At 48.2% G+C, this 18,889-nt stretch overlaps 1 protein-coding gene across 1 annotated transcript in view; it reads left to right on the top strand.

Moving 5' to 3' along the window:
• DNAH7 (dynein axonemal heavy chain 7) overlaps positions 1 to 18,889 on the top strand; it is a gene marked incomplete at its 5' end in the record, with an annotated part of 175,496 nt that overhangs the window by 116,773 nt on the left and 39,834 nt on the right. Inside the window, 5 exons of the mRNA XM_080671125.1 lie at positions 2,429 to 2,592; positions 6,515 to 6,669; positions 10,704 to 10,894; positions 14,924 to 15,057; positions 15,778 to 16,113. Coding sequence (XP_080527251.1) covers positions 2,429 to 2,592; positions 6,515 to 6,669; positions 10,704 to 10,894; positions 14,924 to 15,057; positions 15,778 to 16,113 — 980 coding nt within the window. The remainder of the gene's footprint in view (positions 1 to 2,428; positions 2,593 to 6,514; positions 6,670 to 10,703; positions 10,895 to 14,923; positions 15,058 to 15,777; positions 16,114 to 18,889) is intronic.

The raw sequence follows: 18,889 nt of genomic DNA, 5'->3' as shown, positions 1-18,889 counted from the left end.
TCCAGGAGCCCCTCCATCCAGGAGCCCCCTCATCCAGGAGCCCCCTCATCCAGGAGCCCCTTCATCCAGGAGCCCCTTCATCCAGGAGCCCCTTCATCCAGGAGTCCCCTTCATCCAGGAGCCCCTCCATCCAGGAGCCCCCTCATCCAGGAGCCCCTTCATCCAGGAGCCCCTCCATCCAGGAGCCCCTCCATCCAGGAGCCCCTCCATCCAGGAGCCCCCTCATCCAGGAGCCCCTTCATCCAGGAGCCCCTCCATCCAGGAGCCCCTCCATCCAGGAGCCCCTCCATCCAGGAGCCCCTTCATCCAGGAGCCCCCTCATCCAGGAGCCCCATCATCCAGGAGCCCCCTCATCCAGGAGCCCCCTCATCCAGGAGCCCCTTCATCTAGGAGCCCCTTCATCCAGGAGTCCCCTTCATCCAGGAGCCCCTCCATCCAGGAGCCCCTCCATCCAGGAGCCCCTCCATCCAGGAGCCCCCTCATCCAGGAGCCCCTTCATCCAGGAGCCCCTCCATCCAGGAGCCCCTCCATCCAGGAGCCCCTCCATCCAGGAGCCCCTTCATCCAGGAGCCCCCTCATCCAGGAGCCCCATCATCCAGGAGCCCCATCATCTAGGAGCCCCTCATCCAGGAGCCCCTTCATCCAGGAGCCCCTCATCCAGGAGCCCCTTCATCTAGGAGCCCCCCCCCAGGAGCCCCGCCATCCAGAAGCCCCCTCATCCAGGAGCCCCCTCATCCAGGAGCCCCATCATCTAGGAGCCCCCCCCCCCCCCAGGAGCCCTACCATCCAGGAGCCCCGCCATCCAGGAACCCCGCCGTCCAGGAGCCCCGTTGTCTGTCCCATCATGCCAGCATGAAGCTCACAGGCAGTTTCAGCCCTTCCTGGTTTCAGCAACCCGGCCTTGCCTTTTCCTAACGCATCCCTAAGGTCGCTGTCTTTCCTGCGAGTTCATCCTTCGAGTCCCGCTCCAGAATCTCCTCTCTTAAGGCAGGTCACACCCCATCGAGAGCCTCCTGTTCAGTTGGAATGTTAGTGCATGTGCTGCCGAAGCGAGCACCCCGTTCCGTTCTAAACACAGCGTCAGAGAGGCGACTTCAGCGTCCTGCCCAGGCCCCTGGCCGCCTGCGCTTCCACGTTCAAACCCTGCCCGTGGGCCTCTGCTGGCACCCCTCCCTGGCTTCTTACACCCACTGGCCCAGAGCCTGGGAATTCACTTCCTCTGGCTCAGGCCTTAATGGATGACTGACAGTTGGTGGGACACAACAGGGCACTCACAGATTTTAATCATGATTTCCAACGAAGACCATGTAATTATGAGACAGAAGCCTGGCAGACAGCACAAGTGGAAAAATCAGCCTCAATAAGGGAACGATCTGAACTCGTGCACCACTGGTGGAATGCAATGAGAACACATCTCTTCTGTCATATTCCTGCCCAAGGTGCAACGACACCAACTGAATCTCGGGGAACATCACACAGACCCAGCTAGGGGCCGTTCTGCAAAATGACTAACTAATCAGTCAGGAAAGTTCTCAGCTCCCCCCAAACCTAGGGAATGTTGGCCAGGCCTCCTCAGCAGGAACCCGTGGGGGGTGGCAGTGCCCGCCACGCCCTCTCAGCCAGCATCACTTCACACCCAGCGTCTCATCCCTTCCTCTCCCACCCCCGCCCCCCGGCCCTCGCCCCGGGGCTGACACCAATGACATGTATACCCACCTTCTCCGTGCCTCCTCCCGACCTATTTTCTCCCTGGTCGTGTCTTTCACTATTTCTGAATTCTTTGATCTGTAACCTCACATGGGTCCTTGATTTCTGACTTTTTGTGTGTGTGAACCTGGGTTGGAAGTCCCTGTTTGGCTCCTGAGCATCCCAGGTGGGGTATCCCAAACTCCAATCTATGTCCTGATCCTTGTTGGTGTCTAAACGCCCCCCCCCCCCCGCCCCGTGGTTCCTGCCCCAGGGGCACGTGAGAGCCAGCAACACGTGTTTTCCAGGTCCTCTACCAGTTCAAGCTGGGTTCACTTTTACACAATAAACTGTATTCAGTTTGCTGGCCATTTGTAATTTACAGAAAATGTGTCAAAACACCTGGTGGCCTCCAACTGCTTCGTCAGGCGAAGCTGTAGAAGAATGACACTTGGCAATTATTTTGCCATATACAAAATTCTGGCTTTATGATGAAGTGACCTGTCTAAACTTTACCTTAACATTGGATATAATTAATTTCCATTTGAATACATAGAGTTATCATTTTAAGTTAAGTTGTCATTTTATTTGAAAAAAAATCTGGTAAACACAAATCATTTTCTAGGTAGAACTTCAACCGTGGTTTGTTGACTCAATGAATGAAGCGTAAACAGAGAGTTTACAGAGTCTGCATGTAGCAACCTCTGACCTTGTATGTTTTCTCCCCGTGTGTGTCTGCAAGAACCAAGTGAAGGAGTGGACGAACCTGTGCAAGGGCAGGGGCATCCCCTGCTCCGAGGACTATTCCCTGATGGGCATCCTGGGAGAAGCCGTGACCATCCGGACCTGGAACATTGCCGGGCTCCCTTCTGACTCATTTTCCATTGACAACGGAATCATCATCATGTAAGAAAACCACTTTTCTCACAGCTGGCCTCCATGAGCCAGGAGATTTATTTGTCCGTGCAGCTTTGTAAACAGTCACCGCTAGCATACTCGATAGGATTAAAGACAACTTTTTGCTTAATTAGCTAAATTAAATATGAATAATCACTTCCTTTTCCTATTGGAATAGTTGAGTATCAGAGACCATGGTAGACAAACAAAAAATCCCAGATTACTTGCTTAATTTAATTTAATTTTTTTTTTACTTGCTTAATTTTAAATCAATCTTCAGCAAATAGAGCAAAATCCTACCACTAAAAACAAACAAACAGCCCTAGCCGATTTGGCTCAGTGGATAGAGTGTCGGCCTGCAGACTGAAGGATCCGGGGTTCGATTCCGGTCAAGGGCACGTACCCAGGTTGCAGGCTCGATCCCCAGTAGGGGGCATGCAGGAGGCAGCCAATCAATGATTCTCTCTCATCATTGATGTTTCTATCTCTCCCTGTCCCTTCTTCTCTGAAATCAATTTAAAAATATTAAAAACAAACAAACAAACAAACAAACCCTACCCTAAGTCAATAAAGTCTAGAATTTTGATTCCCATTTTGTTATTGCAGGTTAAAGAAAGGCGCAGTGGGTTGCTGGTGGTGATGGTTTTGCATGTTCCACATTCTGTATTAGTCTCTGCTGGGTGTGGGGTATTCTCAGTGATATGGATAGATACACTTCTGGGTCATGGCTGAATGGAGCTTTTACAACAATGGCTGCTATTCCTGGAATGTCCCTGTTAGTAGGTAAATCCCAGGGAGGCTGGGCTGGGAGAATACTGGAGGCTCACTTAGCCTTGCTTTTACCCCTGGTCCTGCCTCCCAGAAACGAAGGCCTTCAGCCTGCCCCCGTGTGAGGACAGTAAAAAACTGTGCCATCCCAAGTTCACACGTCCGTAGGCCTTTCATCGCCAGCCCTCTTGGGGGGTTTTGCACGTGAGGAGCAGTGCAGGTCAACCATCAGTAGGAAATGCGCAGCTCCGTGTTACATGACCATTTTGACTAGTTGTTAGTTTACTACTGAAAAAGCAGTTGAGGTGAAAGCACTTGAAAATGGTTGAGGCATGTGAATTTTAAAAATGGAGTTAACCACTAATCTGTGAAGACCAGTTATTCTTGAATTTCTTGTCTGTAGCATTTATGAAAATTATCCCACAAATTGAAACTCTGGTGAACACATTTCTTTACTGCTCAACCCCTGACCTTGACTTATGGCTCCCTTAGCATTTATTTACGGAATTGTTCTTCAGGGATCTGAGCTCGGTGCAACTTGAATATAATATGAAACCAAACAAAACCTGATGAGAACACCTAAGGGAAGTTAGAAAAGCAGTTACTCTAGGGATTTGAGACACACGAATCCTCAGCGCTGGGCCCTGGATGACGTCTAAAGCTTTCTGGGTTTCGCTACCCGGACCTGCTGCGGTTCCCTACCGGGCCTGTTCACAGGTCAAAGCCGGAAACAAGAAAACACCCCACGAGAAACTCTCCACCTCCTTATAGGTCGTTCCTCGGGTTTTCACTTCCTTCCCAGTCGCTTGTTATTTACTTTTTAGAATCTGCTTTTTGCATTTCCCCCAGAGTCAGCCAGGGGAAGAGGCTGGTGACAATGTGCTCGGCCCAGCGTGGTCAGCACCGGAAGTCCTCTCCTCTGCTCTTGAGCTGCTGTCCCGTGGCCCAGGAGTCTCTTAGAAAGTGTCCATGTTTAGGATGAGTTAACTGGTATGGTGTTTGTCAGGTGTTTTTCGCTATTTCCATTTCACTAGATAATCACATTCAAGCTTGATTTGATCTAGGAATATGCGACGTAGTGGGGTGATGTAGTTAGGAAATGATAGGATTACCATAATGAAGTATTATCACTATATGCAAGCACCCTAAATGTAATATGGGTGAACTGCTGAAGTTTGGAGAGAAAGGAGAGCAAGATTGGCTTGGAAGGCTGCATGGCATTTGAACTGACCTTGAAACTTGAGTGGGAGTTAAACACAGAAGGATGGGGAGGAAGTACATTTTGGACAAAAAAACCCCAGCATGAACATGGGTATTGTGGCTAGAAAACTGGAAGCAACAGAAGGAAAAGTGAGTCATTCCATCTCTTTGGGGAACATTAATGCAGTCTAACACTCACACAAATCCTCCAAACTTCAACATGTTTCTAAAATGTGACAGAATGAGACTTTTACATATTCATAAGCTGTGTTCCTTTCTAATTTCCCTTCTCACACCCTGTAACTCCTCTTGGATATAATTCTCTTTTATTAGTTAAATGCATCTAAGATGTGAAGCTCCTCTTTGGGTCTCATTTCTTCTTAAATAGAATGGACTGAGTTGTTCCTCCTCTGTATCCCCCCTCCCCTCTCTCAACAATGCATTTTTCGGAGCCCTAGCCCTCAATGTGACTGTCTTTGGAGAGATGGCCTCTAAGGACTTAATCAGGTTAAATGAGGTCAGGAGGGCAGAAGCCCTAACCCAGCAGGACTGGTGTCATTCTGAGAAGAGGGAGAGACACCAGGGTGCATGCGCAGAGGGCTGTGCTGTCTGCAAGCCCGAGGGGAACTCCGCAGTCACCAAGCTTGCAGCACCTTGATCTTGGACTTCCAGCCTCCAGGACCGTGAGCCATAACCTCAGGCGATGGGAGACACACTGTGGTACTTTGCTACGGCAGCCCAAGGGAGACCAGTGCGTCACATGATGCTGATACCAGAGGATGGGACCATCTTCTTTACCACAGGAGCGACATGCTTTGTATCAAACCGTGACCTCCATGCTAGAAAATATGATCACATCCATCTGGGGGGACAAGTCATCCCTTGAAATCCTAAACTCGTGGTGTGATGGAGCCGAATAGGAGCTGTTACCTTGTTTCCATCCCCACTGTGTGTCTTTTACTTGCCCCAGTTTCCTCTTATTTCCTCCCCCTGCTCTTCTGATGTTCTGTGTGAGCTTTCTGTGTGAGCTTTTGAAGACTTTCCCGAAGAAAGTGGCCACTATGATGGCTGTGTTTACTGCAACGTCTAAGAGAAAGGAAAAACGCCAGTCACATTTCACACAGGGCAGAAGGTGATTTGGTTGGTACTATCTGGTGATGGCAGGGACTGGTTAGCCTTTGTGACCCCACAGGATCCTGGAAAATGAACCGCGCGTCTCCTGGTTCACTGTTCTTGTTCTAATCATAAAAGGGAGGATGTGAGTGAGAATAAAGCAGTAAGTGTGAGCTCTCCCAGGGCGCAAAACCCTGACTTTCTGAGAATAGATCTGTCCATAGAAGCTCACAATCACTAGGTACATGAGTGACATTAACTATACAAGTTTCTGAAATAAATACTGAGTTAACACTTCAGGGTCCATGGCCATTATGAAGGTCAGGTGATATAAAATTACACTTTTCACCTTTTTCTAGACCATTTTATCTTTAATGATCTAGAGTTCAAAGAGAACTATGACGTCTCAATTCTTTCTCTTTTCTCTGTTGTACAAATGACAGCTGAGAGTGGCTCAGGGGCAGAGCGATTTGCCCGAGGTCACATGAGTAATTAATGGCCCGGCCTAGCCAAGAACTCGACTTCCCTGACTCCCATCACTGTAAATAGTTGTCACTGTGACTTAATTAGCAAAAGCAGAAAATGTTTTCAGAATGCCATTTAACATACAGAGAACTGTAATTTTCCAAAAGGAGAAAAGCACTGGCATTAAGTTGGCCAGCTGGCTTTTGGAGTTGCCATTCTAGTAGCCTGCTCAATGTAGATATCTGCCTCAAGAGCACAGCTCCTTACAGTCGGTTAAAAAGGAAGGCATTCCTTTGAAGCATGCATTGTAAGTGATGCGTGTGACATTAAACAGCATGGAAATGAGTCATGGCTTGACCAGCATCGTCTTTCTTGTCTCTTTCAGGAACGCGAGAAGGTGGCCTCTGATGATAGACCCTCAAGGTCAGGCTAATAAGTGGATCAAGAACATGGAAAAGGCTAACAGTCTGCAGCTGATCAAATTTAGTGACCCCGACTACGTCAGGACCCTGGAGAACTGCATCCAGTTTGGTACCCCCGGTAGGTAGGCGGACAACAGGCACACATTACAGAAGTGCCTGGGGAGGGCTCCATTAACCCCAAAGGGTGAAGGTTGTTCCTTTTCTAAAAATTAAGTGTGTTGGATTAATCTTAAATAATGACTTTATTAATGTCTTTCATTATTTATTGACCATCAAGTGAGAACTTTAGATACTCTAGTTCCAGAAGGTTAGGACATGAGCTGTTTTAGTTTTCGTCTGTTCTTTGTTGTTCTTTAGTTCTTATCATAACTCCACGTCTACAATGAAAAGGGCCACTTGATATGCCAAAAGCATTTTAACACAGCGTTAGTCCAATTATCTAATTATTCTCCTCTCAACTTACCCTGTAAAAATGGCAGGGGAGGAAGTCCACATTTTACGTGGCCAACGGTTATCTGCCATTAACAAGGGAGAGATCAGAAACGTGGCCAGGATTCTTCAATAAAGCTCTATGCACATGTCACACTTGTCAAAACAAAGAGCAGAATAGTTACAGTTGGAGTAAATTGGGGTTATTAGTCACATTTTAAATTCATGTTGCCCATCAGATTTGACTCTTTACCTGATCAAATAAATGGAAACATGATGAAACGACAACATATTCAGCCTCGGGACAAGTTTAGCAAATCCCAGGTACTGTGAGAGCAAGTGCCGTGAGGAAAAATAACCACAAATATACCAGGTGGTCTCGCAGGCATTCTATTTTTGTATATTAATAATGAGTTAGTCTTTAAAATATTAATTACAATTTTAGGTTCTGTTAGGGTAGGCATAAAAGGAACTAAGTCTACTAATAAAATCTGTGTGATACACACACCCACACTCACACCCACCCACACGCACAGAATTTCCTTCATCCAACTGGTGTTCTTAGAGTATAATGATAGGAGTGACAAAAAAAGGGAATATAATCTTTGCTATCAAATGTCTTGCTTTTTTGAACAGACAGGCTCGGACACTTTATGTAGCTAACTGTAATGAAAATAGGAAGTGGAGGGACATTGCTAACCTTCACCAGAACCACTGTGCTGTGATGTGCAGGCTCTGGAAATAGAGTGGCTGCCCCGTCACTCAATGCCTCGTTCTGTGACTTTGCTGAGACTCAGTTCCCCATCTGTGCGTTGGCCGGGAAGACAGAGTGACTGTACTTTGGGTACTTACCTCAGTGTCAGATCATCCCAACTTAACGTCGTTTCTTTGGTTGGAGACTTACTATGTGGTTTAGGGGTATCGTCTTTTAATTACGGTATCCTGTCTAATAAAGGGGGACTATGCTAATTGACCCTCACCCTGTCGCAAAGATGGCGGCACCCACAGCCAATAAGGAGGGAATATGCTAATTGCTGCCCCGCCCTCAAAGATGGCAACACCCACAGCCACAAGATGGTAATGCCCAGTCCCCTTAGCCCCACTGGGGGCGGCAGGCCCCGCAGCTCTACGCACCTCCGTCCAGAGTCCCTCAGTCTCCTCAGCCCCCAGCCACCCAGGGCCGCCGAGGCTCCGGTAACCAGGGCTGGCCGAGGCTTGTGCTGCTGGCAGTGGCAGCAGCAGAGGCAGTGGCAGCAGCAGAGGTGTGATGGGCATTGCCTTCCCCTGATCACCAGGTCACCTCCTGCCCCTGAGGGCTCCCGGACTGTGAGAGGGGGCAGGTTGGGCTGAGGGACCTCCCCTCCAGTGCATGAATTTTCATGCATCGGGCCTCTAGTATTAGTTTAATAGTTAATTATCTTAGTATAATCAGAAAGATACAGATGATGAACTATGAGAATTCAGAGGACTCGGGTTTCTTGAAGGAATTGGCACCATAAAGACCTTGCGTGATTAAAATTACCTAATTTAATTTGAATATTCAAATAATTTCCTTGACACAGGTAAAAAGAACAACTTAATGATAACTGAGCATCTACCACATGCTTGGCGTTCTGGAGATTTCTGTGATCTCAGCCACATACAGTGGTGACAATATTGCATTATTTTAGACAGAATTGGGCCATGGAGCCAATCTGTCTCGTGTTTTTGAAACTGTAGGTCACACTGTGAGAGAGAAAACCAACTTAGTGGGTCTTGGCCGGCATTTTTAAATGAAATGCAATAGAAAATAATAGAACATATTAGGCTGCCTAGCATGGTGTGAAGGTAAGCATTCTTTCATGAAGTTTTAAAAGTTTTAGATGCATATGTGTATACTCTATTAAGATTTAAAATGGATTTCTTACTTGGGGTTGTGGCCATCAACAACAAAAAAATTGAAATCCAATACTGATTCCGACCACTTCATTTTATTAACAAGGTAAGGGAGGAGCCAGAGGATGTTGGTTACGTGGCCTCACCAGCTTGCACCCCTCATCCAGGGGTGGACTGGTCCCCAATCTTCTGCTGCGTCCAGCGCTTCTGTGTCGTTTACACTTGCTTTAGCCTAGTTTTTGGAATGAAATACTTAAAAAGGAGATAACGATTATTTACAATGCCTTCTAGCATTAGTCATCGGAAAGAGGTGAGAAGTTTTAAATCTATTCCAGAAAGAGAAACAGATGGCATATTTTAAAACTTTTTATATTTAGCCTTCAAGTAAAAGGACCAATTACTATCACAGCTCTACAATGTAGGCGGTGGAAGACTCCTCCGTTTAGGGAGTTATCTGTAGACTAGAGGCCCGGTGCACGAAATTCATGCACGGGGGTCCCCTCAGCCCAGCCTGCACCCTCTCCAATCCGGGACCCCTTGGGGGATGTCAAACTGGCAGTTGGACATCCCCCTCACAATCCTGGACCACTGGCTCCTAATCACTCACCTGCCTGCTTGCCTGGTGGCCCCTAACTGCCTCCCCTGCCAACCTGATTGCCCTTCACTGTCTCTGCGTGCCAGCCTGATCACCCCTAAAAGCCCCACCCCTGCCAGCCAGGTTGCCCACAACTGCCCCCTCCCTGCCGGCCTGATTGCTTCTAACTGCCCGCCCCCCCCCCCCCCCACCTCCACCAGCCTGGTCGCTCTTAACTGCCCTCCTCTGCTGGACTGGTTGCTCTTAACTGCCCCCCTCCCCCCGCCAACCTAGTCGCCCCTCACTGCCACCCCTGCCAGCCTAATCGCCCCCAACTGCCCCCCTGGTCACCCCCAACTGCAACCCCCCCCCACCGGCCTGGTTGCCCCACACAGCCTGCTTGTTCAGTTGTTTGGTTGTCCCTCACTAACCTCCCTGCCGGCCTGGTCATAGGCAGCCATCTTGTGAGGGCGAGAGGGTCAATTTGTATATTACCTCTTTATTGTATAGGATGTCGGTCTATCCCAGGACAGCTCTGACCAGTCTTGCCTGGCAGGCAGCCTGGCAGAAAGGGCGGAACTTGCTCCTCCTTCCTCACCCACAGGCCTCCCTTTTATTTGTTTATGTTGAGTTTTAGGATAAGATCATCTTTGATAAAATATCCTTCTGCTTAAGAAAAAAAAGTTTTAAAGCCAAAGTTCTAGAAAAGAAAGGTACATTTGTATTAGCTATGCCAATGAATAAGGTATACACGGAATAGTAATCAAAGATTGCTGGTAAATTTATTTTCATACATCAGTAAAGCTGGAAAAATAAAATAAGAAAAGTTTTAAATTTTTAAAAGAGAAATCAATTTGTGTAGATCTTTCCATGGCTTTCCATGACCTCTATGAAAAAAAACACCAAAACATCTTTTCATTGGCAAGGGGGGGGGGGGCTGAGGGGGGAGGTGCGGGGGGCTGCGGGGGGGGGCTGTGGGGGGAGGTGCGGGAGGCTGCTGGGGGGGGGGGGGCTGTGCGGGGAGGTGCAGGGAGGCTGTGGGGGGGGTGTGGGGGGAAGTGCGGGAGGCTGCGGGGGGGGGCTGAGGGGGAAGGTGCAGGGAGGCTGTGGGGGGGGCTGTGGGGGGAGGTGCGGGAGGCTGTGGGGGGGGCTGTGGGGGGAGGTGCAGGGAGGCTGTGGGGGGGGGGCTGTGGGGGGAGGTGCGGGAGGCTGCGCGGGGCTGCGGGGTCCAGCCCAGGGCTGAGGTGACGCGGGCTCCCTCTGCTTTGACCCAGTGCTGCTGGAGAACGTCGGGGAGGAGCTGGACCCCATCCTGGAGCCGCTGCTGCTGAAGCAGACCTTCAAGCAGGGCGGCAGCACGTGCATCCGCCTGGGCGACTCGACCATCGAGTACGCGCCCGACTTCCGCTTCTACATCACCACGAAGCTCCGCAACCCGCACTACCTGCCCGAGACGTCCGTGAAGGCGGGTATCCGCGCGTCCCCTCCGGCCCCAGGAGGAGGCCCTGCCCTGCCCCGCAGGTCCTGCAGCGGCTGCCGAGGTGCCAGGCGCCCTGGTCCGGTCAGAGCCTCCGCCAGGGAGGGCGAGCGGCCGTCAGCTCCCTAGGGGGCGCCGTCCTGGGGGTTCGGGCTGGGAAGCGGTGACTGTAGGCACCGTCTTCCTTTGCACAAACGCCCCCGTGCTCCCCGTTGGAACCGGGATGGAGGAGAGAACATGCAGCCTTCTTCCCGCCGCGTTACTAATGCCTTAGAAGAGCTGCTTCCGTCGCTGAAACACTGGCAATCGCTCCCAGAGCGGAGCCGGGTGAAGGGCTTGGTCGCTGCCTGGGTGCCCTGGCCTGGGAGGCTGACCCGCTTCTCGTTCCCAGGCCCGGGCCCCGGGCGCCCCGGAGGACTGCGGGGGATGAGCCGGTGCGGAGGGAGGCAGGGGGGTGAGGAATGGGGGGGGGGGGGGCTCTCATTCCCAGGCCCAGAGGAGAGGAGAGCATGGTAAGAACTATGGATTCCGATTTTGCAAGTTTCATAGGGAGACGAGATGCACCCAGGGAGCCCCAAAGCTGTCCTTCAGGGGGGTGTTACCTTCGTGGGGACACCTGCCTGCGGAGGGGAGGAAGCCTAGATGGCACGGCGCCCTCCCTCCGAGAGGCGTGCACCCGGGCCTCCAGGCGGGAGGCTGCCCTGGTCGATAACGGGACCATCTCCATGACCAGAGGACATGCAGGAGCTGAGAGCCGGGGATCCACGCTACCCTGGACCGTCAGGGCCGCCAGGAAGGCTGAGCAGGGGGAGTGGCCCTTGAGCCCAGTTTTAAAAACAACCATTAATTAATTAAAGTAAATATGTCCTCCAACCCCCTGGAAAGTGTGTGTTGTTAATGTACCTGTTAGGAGAAGCAGTGCCCAGCAGCCGTTAGGAGCTGTTTCTGGAGCTGGACAACCTTGGTCCAAACCCCAGCTCGGTCACTTGCCAGTGGTGTGACTTGGCCATGTTATTAACCTCTCTCTGTGCCTCAGTTCCCTTATCTATAAAATGGGAATAACACGTCTATCTCATAGAGTGATGTGAAGACTAAATCAATTAATCTATGTGAAACCCTCAGAATAAGGCCCAGCACGTATTATTATATGAGTATTAACTATTAGCATTATTCACTTATAATTATAGGTTAAAAAAAGAACGAAACATAAAAAAAAAAATTACAAAATCCTAAAGCTGGGTACAAAAAATGTTTTTAAAGAAATGGCAAGATGTCAGCCCAGCAAATTTAAATAGATAAATAAATGACGTGGAAAACCTCTTTTTACTTTTCAGTAAAATCTCGGAAGATAGCACAAGGAACATAAACCCATTTTTAGCTCCCTGATCACTAACCCCTGTGGGGAGGAAACTGTTCTGTGAGTCACAATTGAAACCCTCAAGATCCCTGGAGGGTCTGATTGCTTCATTATTTTTAATTGCTGGGATTGATTAAACAGGGATTAGAAAACATAGTGAAGCAGTTACTTGCTTTCATTTACAAATTAAAATACTTTCCTTTGATCCTATTTTTAGGATCTTTTATGAACCTTTTGCTTTCAAAAGTACCCAAGGGATGACGGCATGCTGTGTAATCCTTTTGAATCTAAATGAAAATAATAGTAGGAAGCCATATTTGTATAATACTCTTCTAGTTATTTTTATGGGTTTGGGCTGCTTTTTTTATTTTTTTCTTCACCATTTATCCCCCCATACCTTCTTCCAACTCCACCCACCTCCCCCCACACAAAATCACCACAAGGTCCTTAAATGTTTATTTGTGAGCAAACGGTTGGATTTGCAAAATATTGATCTCAAAAAATCTCACATTAATGGAATATCAATGACTACCTCTTTGTGTCTGAATACAATGGGGTACAAGTTGTAAGACATGCATTTCACTAAACACCGTTACTCTGGATTGGGGATTAAAGCACATGTAACCTGTGCAATTGGTTCTCATGCCAACAGGGAAGATCTCTTGAAAGATTTAGTTACAATTTTTTCATGAACGAATGCCAAACAGTAGAGAATTACATACCAACATTTCATGAGTTTTTTTGAATTGCTCAATTTCAAGAATTGCTTGTTATGCCATTTAAATTTACGATTTTGCCCGTGCAATCTCTATACTTAGCGGCATCCAACCCGGTCATGGGGTAAGTGAGGGGGAAAGGCACCTCCTGGGTGTGGGTGGGCGAGGGAGCCACCCGCCTAGGGCATTGCATGAAGCTGTTATACAATTCCCCATCACAGGTAGGAAATGTTCTTATAGAATCAAAATTACCGTCTTCCTGCAGAAGAAATACTCTCTTCCCGGGAAAGGTGGGGCGACACAGGGTCTCCCAGTGAGCGGGCAGAGCTGCAGCACATGCAGACATTGCATGGTTTGTGTGCATGGGACCCCACAGTCAGTCAGTCAGCATCCCTAAATGACAGGCACAGGCAGGGAGGCCTGGGAGGGGATGCTCAGGCACAGGTGAGGACCTTAACTCAAGACCTGAGGGCAGGCAGATTTCAAGATAGATGTTGGGTGAGGAGAGCAAGTGTTCAAATTAATAAAGGTCGATATGTTCAAGGTCAATTAAGTGTTCACTGGCTTACAGGTTTGTTGGTGACTAGAGCCGGAAAGTTCCTGCAGCTTATTGCTGTGTGTGGATGAGGGTGTGCAGGCGGGGGCGAGAGCAGGTTGTAGAGGGCTGAAGGATGAGCGAGGTGGAGACAGAAAGCATGTCTAAGTAGCATCTTCACTAAAGTATAGTTATGAAGACACCAAGAGCGGGCGTTCCATAGCTGAAAGGGATTGTGGGAACAAAAGAATGATTTATTTTCGTGTTGTTTGCTTTTTAAAAAGAGAGACCTGAGCATGAACCAGGAAAGGGGGCGGGGGGGGGCAGTTTAAGATGTAGGCAGCAGAGGGAGATGGGCCTGGAAGAGCCTTTATGTACGAAGCAGGTGTCAGCATGCTGCATCCTGCTGGGCATCTCTGAGATGCACATTCCTCAGCTCCCAGAAGGGGCTGGTGGTCAGGCTGTGAATTCCATGCTATAATATGACTATGAAAGTGTAAATATATACTTCACTGTGACAGTGATGACAGTGTTTTCCCCTCTTAACACACTTCGTAAGATTTCCCTTTTTGCACTTCTAGGATCCTTAAAATACAACCCAGCGGGTCCAGCCCACATGAGAGATGGTTTGCGACCTGATTCTAATTGATTTTGAGGTTAACAAATTATTAGAAATTGGACCAGTTTGAAATAAAGATAATTTTAAAAAAATATATATTTTTATTGATTTCAGAGAGGAAGGGAGGGGAGAGAGAGAGATAGAAGCATCCATGATGAGAGGGAATCATTGACCGGCTGCCTCCTGCACGCCCCCCACTGGGGATCGAGCCCACAACCCAGGCCTGTGCCCTGACTGGAATTGAACCGTGACCTCCTGGTTCATAGGTTGATGCTCAACCCCTGAGCCACAATAGCCGGGCTGAAATAAAAATAAATTGTGCACAAGAAAACCCCTTTAAAGTATTACATTTATGAGCATAAGAAACTTGTGTGTGTTTTTAACCCAATGATCAAGCTTGCCTACTTCTGTAGTTACCATCTCTGCAAATTCCTCCCTTCACCCACTCTACCATGGACATTAGAGTCCAGGGGTCCTCAAACTTTTTAAACAGGGGGCCAGTTCACTGTCCCTCAGACCGCTGGAGGGCCGGACTATAGTTAAAAAAAAAAACCAACTATGAACAAATTCCTATGCGCACTGCGGGCCCGGGATGAGTCGGCTGCTAAGCAGGACAGGCAGCGGCACCTGGCGGGCCGGATCCATGTCCTCGGCGGGCCGCATGTGGCCCGCGGGCCGTAGTTTGAGGACGTCTGCTAGAGTCTATTTTAAGGTCAAACGTGAAGCCCCAAAGCAGAGGCGTTCTCGGTAGAAGCCCTGACCTGACCTGTGTGTGCCCTTTCATTGGTAGGTGACATTATTAAACTTCATGATCACTTCCGAGGGCATGCAGGACCAGCTGCTGGGCATCGTGGTGGCGCGAGAAAGGCCGGACCTCGAGGAGGAAAAGCAAGCCCTGATACTGCAAGGAGCCGAGAACAAAAGGTCTTACACACGGTGACACACTGAATTGTTTTCCCTTGTCCCGAGATCACGTCGAACCAATGGAAGTGCATCTTAGAGGTCCATTATGTTAGGTTAAACAGGGGCATTGAATAGGAAGATGTAAGAGGGAGATATAAGGTGGTTTACAGAGCTTCTGTGCGAACTTGGAAAATGCATTACCGGGTGTATTTTCCTAGACGAGTTCTTAGGCACCAGAAGTAGGAGGCAATGTGCTTCCCGCTTGTCTACAACACTTGAGCACAAAAGCTCTCGTATCTATCGTGTGAGGGCGCTCACTGTTTTCACTGGAGCGCAGTCTGGATGAATATGTCACATCCTCGGTCTGCTCATAACATCCGTGTCTCAGGCAGAACGGGGACGGCTCGGTAAGTCGTGGAAATTTCGGAAAATGAACGGAGCGATGCTTCCTGGGCTCTGGGGGCTGAGGTGTGGATGGCAGAGTCGGCTGGCTCACCATCTCCCTCCAGTTAATGGTCATTAGAGAGCCACGTGGGGCAGAAAAGCCTGTCTTTCTGATATTCGCGAGATAAACGATACAGCATCGCCGTTGAGGGTTCCTGTCCCAAAGTGATGTATTTCTTTACGTTACGAGCTCTTTGTTTCTTGTAAAAGAATGTGTACGCGAAGCGATGTCAAACGATTTCTTTTTCTCCTGAGAAAATTGTGTGTGTGTGTTTTTGTTTTTGTTTTTTTTTCCAGGCAGTTAAAAGAAATAGAAGACAAGATTCTGGAAGTTCTTTCGTCTTCGGAAGGCAACATCTTAGAAGACGAAACTGCGATCAAGATCTTGTCTTCCTCCAAGGCGCTGGCCAATGAGATCTCGCAGAAGCAGGAGGTGGCCGAGGAGACGGAGCGGAAGATTGACACCACCCGCATGGGCTACCGGCCCATCGCCATGCACTCCACCATCCTGTTCTTCTCCATTGCTGACCTGGCGAGCATCGAGCCCATGTACCAGTACTCGCTGACCTGGTTCATTAACCTTTTCATCCTGTCCATTGAAAACTCAGAGAAGTCGGAAATTTTAACAAAAAGGTGGGTCACATGAACACTAGTGCATACTCACTCATGGATGCGCGGGCATGAACTAGCCACGGGTGGCTTTCCCTGTTGTTGCGGGACGCTTCGAGCATTGCAGGCGCTTAGCTAAAATGACTAATCGTCTTCCCAGAAATCAATGTGAGGGTTTGGAATTGAACAGATGTGACCAAATTCAGTCTGCCAGGAAAAGGCTTCGGAGATAGAGGGTTATAATGGAATTCTAAAAAGCGAAAATATGAACCTCGTTTCAACATCTGCAAAATGTACTTATGGTTGGAGGAATGGAAAGAATAGTTCAGACTCCTAAGAAATATGACTCTTACCCTCTGTCAGCTTGCATTCCAAAAGTTACTAACTCACATTTTTTATACGCATATGTAAACTTTGTCAAGTAACAGGGTTTTAAAAAAGTCTCCTGTTGTGACCATTCGGTATATGTACATAAGGTACCTAATTTTACTGGTGGCTATTATACTCAGTAGTGGAATTCAGACCTTAATGAGAATGAAATTTCATTTTGTTGCCGGTGAGATAAATTTTGGTTTGGTGTTAAAACATGTTTTTAATAGAGTCTAACACAAAATGAATAGAGAAAGTAACGCATTGCAGCCATTGCCCTCCGTAACGTCCTTGGTCAATATGAAGCCAGATACCTGTTCCTTCGCTGTTTGTGCCCAAAGGAAACTCAGTTTACTAATTCTCACTTGCAGTTAACAGTTAAAATAATTGCTAAGCTCCTGACATCTCAATTCCCTTCCTGCATTTATGGTGGTAGAATTCTGCTAAATGTTGACTGTTCTTAGACTGAGCATTTTCTTTTGGCATTATCCTTCATTATTTGACAAGCTTGAGTATGAGACTAATAAAGGGGTAAGACTGATGCTTAGCAAACAGTTTTTCAGATGTCTGCCCATGAGCCAGGAAACAGAGGGAGAGGGGAAAGTGGGGTTTTTAGGGAAAGAAATGCATGATGGTAGAGTTTAAATTTTGTTTTTATATTAGGATACTAGAGACCTGGTGCACGAATTCGTGCACCAGTGGGGTCTCTCGGTCTGGCCTGTGGGATCAGGCCGAAACTGGCTCTCAGACATCCCCTGAGGATTCCTGGATTGCGAGAGGGCACAGGCCAGGTCAAGGGACCCCACCGGTGCACAATTGGGGCAAGGAGGGACTGAAGGATTGGCCAGCCAGGGAGAGACCACGGAGGGCTCCAGGGCATGTCTGGCCTGTCTCGCTCAGTCCTGATCAGCTGGACCCCAGCAGCAAGCTAACTTACTGGTCGGAGTGTCTACCCCTGGTGGTCATTGCAACGTCATAGCGACTGGTCAACCGGTTGACTGTCTGCCCCCTCGTGGTCAGTACATGTCATAGCAAGCAATTGAGCAGCCTTAGCATATCATTAGCATATTACACTTTGATTGGTTGAAAGGATGACCAAATGACCAGACACTTAACATATTAGGCTTTTATTATATAGGATTTGAAAATGTTTTAGTTTGTTTCTCTATCTCTTCCAGTATCTGAAATTTTAAGATTAGCATGGATTAGTGAAATTCAAAAAATAAAATTTTAAGTGACCTTTCTTAAAGAAGCTCCTGGCTATTTGCATTATGGCAGTTCACTGAACAAGCATGTCTGCTTTTAACTCTAAAATCTGAGCCTTGAGGCAAGGATTTTTTTTTTAATGTTCCCAGAACCTATCATGTGTCAGTCACACAGAGCCACACAGTCAGTGATGTTTTACTTCTCACTGCAGTGCCTAATCTCAATCCTGGTTATAACAATAACACCAGAATGTTAGCATCTTAACTGCTTCTTCTTTAAAATATATTTTTATTGATTTCAGAGAGGAAGGGAGAGGGAGAGAGAGATAGAAACAATGCTGAGAGAGAATCATTGATTGGCTGCCTCTTGCACATTGGGAATTGAGCCCACAACCCAGGCATGTGCCCTGACCGGGAATTGAACTGTGACCTCCTGGTTCATAGGTTAATGCTCCACCACTGAGCCATGCCGGCCAGGCTCATCTTAACTACTTCTAAATCCTGGTCTTTTCTGGCGTCTAGAGAAAAAGTTTTCTTTGCTCTGTCCCTTAAAGACACCTTTTGTGCACAAGATTTAAAAATTAGAACAACTATTTGTTTTTATAACAAATTAGAACTCATCCACCTATGTGACATCTGTTTCTTCAATAACTGTGATGTAGACCCATATGATTTAGAGAAAAATTAAATCCTTTTACCCAGATGTGAGATTTGGATGAAATATAGAAAACAAATTATACCTTTTTCTTTTTTCAGTTAAAATTCTTTAATTTAGAAACAACAGAAATCATATTTATGACTATAGTTAGCCTACAATTATAATCTGGAACCAAAGAGTAAGTAGAAAAGAAATGCATTTGAAAACATTTGTTGAGGTTATTAACATACTAGAGGCCCAGCGCACAAAATTCCTGCATGGGTAAAGTCCCCAGGCCTGGCCTGCGATCAGGGCCATCTTCCCCGGCTGCCTGCAGCTGGCCCTGCCCCCCGCCGCCACCCACCCCCACTTTCCCTTTCCCGTTCACCATCGGGCCATCAGAGCCTGCCAGCCAGGGGGAAGGACTGAGAGATCTGCCGTTCCCGCCTGCTTGCTGCCCGCCCCCCCCCACGGGTCGCCCTTGGCCTGGTGCCATCTGCGTCCCCCTCCACCCAGCCCCAGTTCCTCGTTCACCATCGGGCAATGGGAACCTGCCGGCTGGGGAGAGGGACCGAGAGGAGGTCAGTGC

The sequence above is a fragment of the Plecotus auritus genome, assembly GCF_963455305.1.
Source record: "Plecotus auritus genome assembly, chromosome: 5".
Classification (NCBI taxonomy): Eukaryota; Metazoa; Chordata; class Mammalia; order Chiroptera; family Vespertilionidae; genus Plecotus; species Plecotus auritus.
Note: the sequence above shows the minus strand (reverse complement) of the source record. Positions and strands in the feature narration are given on the sequence as shown.